We start from the raw sequence: 7,289 nt of genomic DNA, 5'->3' as shown, positions 1-7,289 counted from the left end.
AGAGTGGTGATAGAGGCTAATACTGATCAAGGCAGCCGACTTCTTCTTCCAAATATTTTCCTCACTTAAATTCAAGCTTTCATTTAAGATATGAATGGTCCTTATGGTAATCGTTTTAATGTTATGAAACAGGTTTAAAAATTGAAGTCTCACCTTATTACAATGAGAAAGCTAGCTTTTCTTATCAGATGCACCAGTTCATTAAATTTTTACCTTACAGCGAACGGTCCATAATTTAGTAACCCTTACAAATATTTTAATATTCAGAAAACCAAAACCTAATCGTGAAGGGCTCTAGCCATTTTAAATCGTTTTTTCTCCACAACGTCTTACTAAAAAGGTTTTACAGTTCTGATAAACATTGAAAACTAAGGTAAGAGTTTATTAGTCGAATATGTTCAATGGAAGACAAAAAGTTTTCCAGGTTCAAAAAAAATTGCATTTATTAATGTGCAGAATCTCTAAAAACAAAATTTATTTTTACTACATTTATGTCTGTGTTAATGTACATTATATATTTAAAATACATAATTCATACAGTATTAACCCGTTCTCATTCCATTTTTCTTATTTACTACTGTTTCTATATTCACTTTCTAACCATTTATCTATAGGCATAAATAACTGTAAAGTAGGAACCTGCGCCTCTGAGAATCTGTAACGAAATGAAATGAAATGCGGAGAGTTATATTATACCATAAGTATATACGAACATGCTGAAAATTGTTTTCACTATTTCCACTTACCGCTACCACTGTTTCATAATTAACGACGGAGAAATTAAGACCAGTTAAACGAAAAGGCTTACTATTTAAATGTATCGCCAATGCTATAAGTTTCATCAATTTCTTGTTCTCCTCTGTGTTAGTTGAATAAAGTATAATATCCTCCCAATCACAGCAATAATACGACGTGCTCAATTCGTCTGTCTGGGAAGAAATATATTATAACATTAAATTAGTTATATACTTAAAATTACCATATAAGAGAATAGCAAAAGACCCATGAGTGGTTGTATATAGTATATGAGAAAATACTGGTTGGCCACCTAAGTCATTAAAATGTTTAATTTCTTTATCATTCAATTTACTCAAAACAAACTATTTACATACACTTGTAAAGCACTTTTGTACCTCGGTACTTACTGTTGTCGAAAGTGTTGTGCCCAAGCGTCCAAAGATCAGCAATTCAACCACCTTTCCAATTATCCAACTTACGAATCTAATATTCTTCAAAGTTAGCCCGAGCTGAAAACAAAGTAATGATAACCTAAATCTTGACAGAATAGAAAGGATCTAATACCATGTATTGATCGGTAAGAACAGATAATTTTCTAAAGGAAGAGTACAGATAAAGTCGGTTTTGAAAAGCTTTTCCTGGGGAAGTCCTTTAAAAGTTTTAGCCGAAATAGATACTGTTGAGCTTACAAAATATTAATTTCAAAACAGCTTTTTTAATTCTTAACATTAACCTTCATGAATTCCCACAAAATTGTGAACCAAACGGAATACAACTTAACTAATCCCAAACAAGTTTATGTTATGCCTCTTTATAAAATGAAATAGGGTTGCGTTCCAAAAGTCGTACTGAAAAAGCTGAAATAATAATAAAAGTATGACAATCCGAAAATATCTGCGAAATTCCGCCTAAATGACAAACTTATACTTTCCTATTATTATACTTGTATTATATTACATTCTATTATATAGGGATCTTATATTCCTTATTCTAAACTATTACGCATTTCACTACTAGGTTCAGAAAACTTAATTAGATGAGACAAATAAACCATCTTAAATTCTCTTTATAATGCCAATCTGATAACAATCTCTTTTAACTTACCGTTGCTGTTAAAAATCCCAAAACACACAACAAAGTCGCACTCAAGGCCAACATAACGAACACACGAAATGAGTACTGCTTCTGCATTGACTTGGCGAAGTCATTCAACTCCACATTTCGACGAATAATTTCGTATAAACGGAAACGAAAACGTTGCGTAATTAACATATTATCTTTCCCTTTGCAATTCTTATGCTCGACAATGGATTCCCTAGAAATATTGCGTAAATCATCTAGTAACAATGAATAGCGACCATTCAAATGTAATATCTGCATGGCCAATATATTGGCTTCGGCGATCAAGGGACCCACAACAGCGAAACCTGTCCACATCGACATAGCGAGAAATACTAAATAACGCGGCCAAGGCACAGTATAGTCAAAACCAAAGTTGATGGGAAAAGGTAGCAAGCGCTCATTTTTGAATAAACCGCTTACCGGCACATAAACATAGGTCACCAGTGTAATAATAAAGGTGAACGTCGAATACTTGGTGGGCAATTGTTGGCGGCGTATTTTCTCGAAAACCTCCGGTTTCCAGCTGCTATAGAACGAAAAAATTGTAAAAGAATGGAACTATTTAAAAATATAATTAATTATGATTTATTGATATTACATACCGTTGTATATAGATCTTGTTGTAAAACTCCTCAATGTGTGTTCGAAAACTATTGCGGCTATAGATAATATTATAAACGCGCAGCATCATTTCAAATAATATCAAATTCGGTGCCAAGACAGTACAGACAAAGCTGATGTTATCTAAATTGTCATGCATGACTACAGCTTCGCCAATTAGAACCATGCTCTCGGACATAAACTGCATAATGATCACCATTATATCGACGATGTAACGGGTTTTCGTAATTAACGCCGCGAGTGGCCAACAATTCGCGCATAAAAACCCGTAGATTTGCCAGTCGATCGGCGGATGGCGCCCATTTGGTAGTAAAGGTTTATGGTAGCTTATCGGTAGATAACGCATGATCGTCAAGCTTAATTACTTATAATGCATGGAACTGAAAAATTGGTTCATACAGATCCTCCAATAATAATTTTTTTACTCTAGCTTTCGTTCATAGATTTTTTATTTCATTATCGTCTTCGCTTGAAAAACTTACTTAGCTTATTCATTAACACTACTTTAATCTCTGGGGCCAATTTAAGAACATTCTAAATTCTCTGCTGTGCCACTACTCCCGTGGTGTTTATTAATTTAAAATTGCAATAGCAATAGGAAAAGCCAGTTCGTGTACCGAAAGATTTTACGAAGATAATTTTCACTAAAAATCATTTTAACATTTTACTGGTCACAGAAAAGTTCACTAGAGCGGTTATGTGTTCCCTAGTTTTTAACTGAGCATGAGAAATGTCATCTCTTAAAGAAAAGATAATATTATATCGATTATACACAAAATATCATACAAAAGTTTATAGAAGAGTTTCTAAAATCAGACATCGGCACTACTGTTAGTTATATCTCTCTGCCTCTCTTTCTCTTTCTAATATTTAAAAAAGCATATATCAGACCCCTAAATTTCTAGGTTTAAGTTAATTGTACATAATATATCCCCTCTTTCCAAAGCAACAAATTGTTAGAATCTTAATTGTTGATAAATGTATGCAAACATTTGTTTCAAAAACTAAAAGAGGTAAAGAATAAAACATTTAAGACTGATAAGTTTTAAACATTTGTATACTCTTGCAACATGTTGCTACAGAGTATAATAGTTTTGTTCACCTAATGGTGTTTTATATCTTCGAAAAATAATCGAGTTAAATAAAGAGTTATGTATATATAAATTATCAGGTTGACGAGACAAGTTGAAATCCGGATAAGTATCTGTCCGCGCAGGCTGTAACTTGGGTAAAAATTGAGATATCGTAATGAAACTTTATACACGCGTTCCTTGGAAAAAAAGAAAGGAAAGGTTCGTAGACGGGCACACGGACCACCGCCACGCCCACAAAATGCCATTAATCGAAATCCTATAAATGCCACAACTAAGCACTAAATTAAAACAAAACAAGTAAGGAAGAGCTAAGTTCGGATGTAACCGAACATTTTATACTCTCGCAAAGTCAAATGGTATACTCGTTTGAGATTTCTTTGTGGATTGACTGATATTTTCGGTAGAAGGTCAACTATAGGTACTGGGGTCCACATATTCAGTACTTAGGGGTTTGAACAGTTTTGGTTCGATTTAGACAATTTTTGGCCGCAAGGTGGCATACTTTAATTGCATTATTCAAGCAAAGTTTTACCCCGATATAATCATTGTTACCTGATTTGCATAGTGGAAAGTGAAAGAATCAGATGGAATTGAAAATGGTGTTACATGGGAAGTAAGCGTGGTTGTAGTCCGATTTCGCCCATTTTCGCACTATGACATAGAAACATGAAAAGAACGTAATGCACCGAATTTGGTTGAAATCGGTTAAGCAGATCTCAAGATATGGGTTTTCACCTAAAAGTGGGCTGTGCCACGCCTACTGTCTAATTTTGAACGCAGTTCCTATAAAGTCATCTTAAACCATCTCAGAGATAAAATTTAATGTCTCTGGCGTGTTTAGTGCTTGATTTATCGCGCTTTCAGTAGTTTTTAACAGTACCGTTATATGGGGAGTGGGCGGAGTTGCCACCCGATTTCAACTATTTTCACACCGTCAATAGAAGTGCTAAAAGCATTTGCTTCCAGTGAATTTTGTTATTATAGCATTAGCGGTTTAGGAGATATGCACATTAAACCTATTGGAGGCGGGACCACGCCCACTTTTTAAAAAAAAATTTTAACTGCAGATGCCCCTCCCTAATGTGATCCTGTGTACCAAATAACAGTCTTGTATCTTATTGCGGAGCTTAGTTATGGCAAGTTATTTGTTTTTGATTAATGGCGTTTTGTGGGCGTGGCAGTGGTCCGATTACGCCCATCTGCAATACCAACCGTCTCACGGTACCATGAAACATGTCTACCAAGTTTCATAAAGATATCTCAATTTTTACTCAAGTTAGAGCTTGCACGGACGGACGGACAGACGGACGGACGGACAGACAGTCACCCGGATTTCAACTCGTCTCTTCATCCTGATCATTTATATATACATAACCCTATATCTAACTCGATTAGTTTTAGGTGATACAAACAACCGTTAGGTGAACAAAACTATTATACTCTGTAGCAACAGGTTGCGAGAGTATAAAAACTTTGATTTGTTACAGGGGTTTGCATTGACATGCGGCACCTGCGAACTAAAAATTAAAAAAAAAAAATGGACTTGGCCTCGTTCTCTAATAAATTTAATGTTCATATCTCCTTAGCCACTAAAGCTACAATAACCCAATTCGCTTAGGATAAATCCTTTAATGTATATAATCAATGACTAAATGCTTCAGAAACATACAATTTTAAGTTTGGACGACGGATGTGGCACCGCTCATATTTAGGTGAAAATCCATATTACGGTGTGAAAATAGGCGAAATCAGACAAAAACCACGCCTACTTTTCATATAATATAAAGCCATTTTAAATTCCATCTGATTCTTTCTCTTTCCACTAGACAAATCAAGAACCAAACAAGGTATCCGGATAAAACTTTACAGACTATAACTTTTCAAGAATCCAGACGCTAAATGTTTGGACCCAAGTGCGTACGGCTGACTTTCTGCTGAAAATATGGTCAATCTATGGGATATATTATTGAAAGTCGGGGAAAATGTTTCTTTGATACTAATATACCCTTGTGTCAAAAATGGGAGGAATTGAAGCAATCCGTTACCCTCCATACTAGTATACATACCCAATATAAAGATATTCGAACTTACAGATGACTTTATACACATACCATATATTGGCCAATGTGCAATTTATTTTAATGAAATTGAGAAAGCGTGCTTTTTAATAACAGTGTATTTTTGTGCCTAAAATGGATGAAATCAGGCGAAAACTTGCTTTAGCCCCATATAATTGATATTTACGATTTTGAAACGTCCGGCTGACTTTACTTCATATACAAGTATATGTTTATATTTATATATTTATAAAATTGCTTGAAAATAAGTTCTCAAGTATATCTGAGCAATGTCTAAAAGTAATACAATCAACCCTTCAATTTCTCTGCCCCAGCAGCAATAAAACGATTTCGTCAAACAATGAAATTGAACCCTTTCGCTACATTTTTTAATTTTACCAAAGAAATTTAGCCAACTTGTTTGACGATTAATATCTCGTTAACGCTTAACATAATCGAAAAATCATAGCAATACATCATCAACATGTCGCGCTGAGTCGATTTAGCTGTGCCCATCTGTCTGTCCGTCTTTGTATGGGAAACTTTTATATTTGAGTTGATATATCCATGAAATTGGCTCCATCTGTCAGAGTTATAGTTCGACTTGTTTTGGTCCTGAATCCGTTTTACCAAACTCTTGTCTACGATCCACACTGCACCATTTATTCACTTACGTTTCCTTGCGCTCCTTTAATCGTCCACTATCACCGTCTGTTTCGTAGTTTATGCACTTTAAGCGGAAAATCATCAATCAGTACGCTTTTATACGGCTCTTTATCACTTGGCCATAACTTTTTTCGCACTAACAAAACCACTTGCCTCTGCACGTATGTGTATATGTGTTAGTATGTGCACGAGCAGTAATGTCTTCCCAGTTGCATTTATGCATGAGCTTTTACTCGTATTGTTTACTCAGATCGGGCAACTTGGCCAAACGATAATTAAAAGTTTCGCCAAACAACTTAATTGGCCTGTCTGAATGAGTGTGTGTGTGTATGTTTGTGTGCATGAATAGTAAATGCGCTCGTCGGAAAGTTTTGCAAATCGTTCTTCCCCACGAACATATTATCATTCAACCAATGGATTGCAACTACTCTTGTTCATGCCACTTTGTTCTAACGCCTTTCTGTGCCATTCGCAGTTGACATTTACTCCCGCAATCACGTTTTAATTTGGTAAGCTTGGGGCCGAGCCGTTTTTGAGCGGCATCATTTGGACCCTTTAAGCGGAGTTGGTAGTGTGCAAAAGTGGAAGCAAAGGGCTTGAATTGATTGATCATTGATTGATGATGGAGACATGTAAGTATGTTTTTGCCGATATGGTTGTAGTGCGGATGACCATTATTTAGCTTCTACGTAAACAATAATTAGTGCATGTGTGAGGAAATAGATAGGCATTAATAATTTGTGTATGAAAACTCTAGTAAGTAGAAATATTTATTTTCTTTGTAATAATTTGGCAAAATTTACAGCTGTCATTTTTAGACTCAATGGATTATTTAGAAAAGCTATTGATGGTTTCGAACCTTAGCGTAATTTACGCGGGTAGATATTAATTAGAAAGAGATGGAAATGATGCTCTCCCAGAAACATAATCTCTATCCATAAATCAGTCTTTTATTTTGAACTTTTTATTAATCAAAAGGGGTGGTTTTTTA

General features: G+C 35.1%; 1 protein-coding gene across 2 annotated transcripts; it reads right to left on the bottom strand.

Moving 5' to 3' along the window:
* Positions 1-473: 473 nt before the first annotated feature.
* Positions 474-6,360, bottom strand: LOC118682138 (odorant receptor 74a). Of its 2 annotated transcripts, none has more exons than XM_036369198.2 (6): positions 6,307-6,360; positions 2,463-2,861; positions 1,843-2,386; positions 1,146-1,247; positions 747-929; positions 474-655 (listed from the first exon to the last, which is right to left on the bottom strand). In XM_036369198.2, exons 2-6 carry the CDS (start codon positions 2,825-2,827, stop codon positions 605-607), a joined length of 1,245 nt encoding a protein of 414 aa, XP_036225091.1. In that variant the 5' UTR covers positions 2,828-2,861; positions 6,307-6,360; the 3' UTR covers positions 474-604. The 2 variants fall into 2 exon arrangements, with proteins under 2 accessions (XP_036225091.1, XP_069964302.1); XM_070108201.1 differs by having other exon boundaries at positions 1,843-2,383.
* Positions 6,361-7,289: the final 929 nt, after the last annotated feature.

This window comes from Bactrocera oleae, chromosome 4 (genome assembly GCF_042242935.1).
Source record: "Bactrocera oleae isolate idBacOlea1 chromosome 4, idBacOlea1, whole genome shotgun sequence".
In the NCBI taxonomy this organism is placed as follows: domain Eukaryota; kingdom Metazoa; phylum Arthropoda; class Insecta; order Diptera; family Tephritidae; genus Bactrocera; species Bactrocera oleae.
This window is presented reverse-complemented; position numbering and strand designations above follow the sequence as displayed.

Coding starts and splice junctions, on each gene's coding strand:
- LOC118682138 (XM_036369198.2), bottom strand. CDS start 2,827: ATGCGTTATCTACCGATAAGCTACCATAAACCTTTACTACCAAATGGG. Junction 1,248..1,842: donor TGGGATTTTTAACAGCAACG/GTAAGTTAAAAG, acceptor CTTTGTTTTCAG/CTCGGGCTAACTTTGAAGAA. Junction 930..1,145: donor GCACAACACTTTCGACAACA/GTAAGTACCGAG, acceptor ATTTCTTCCCAG/ACAGACGAATTGAGCACGTC.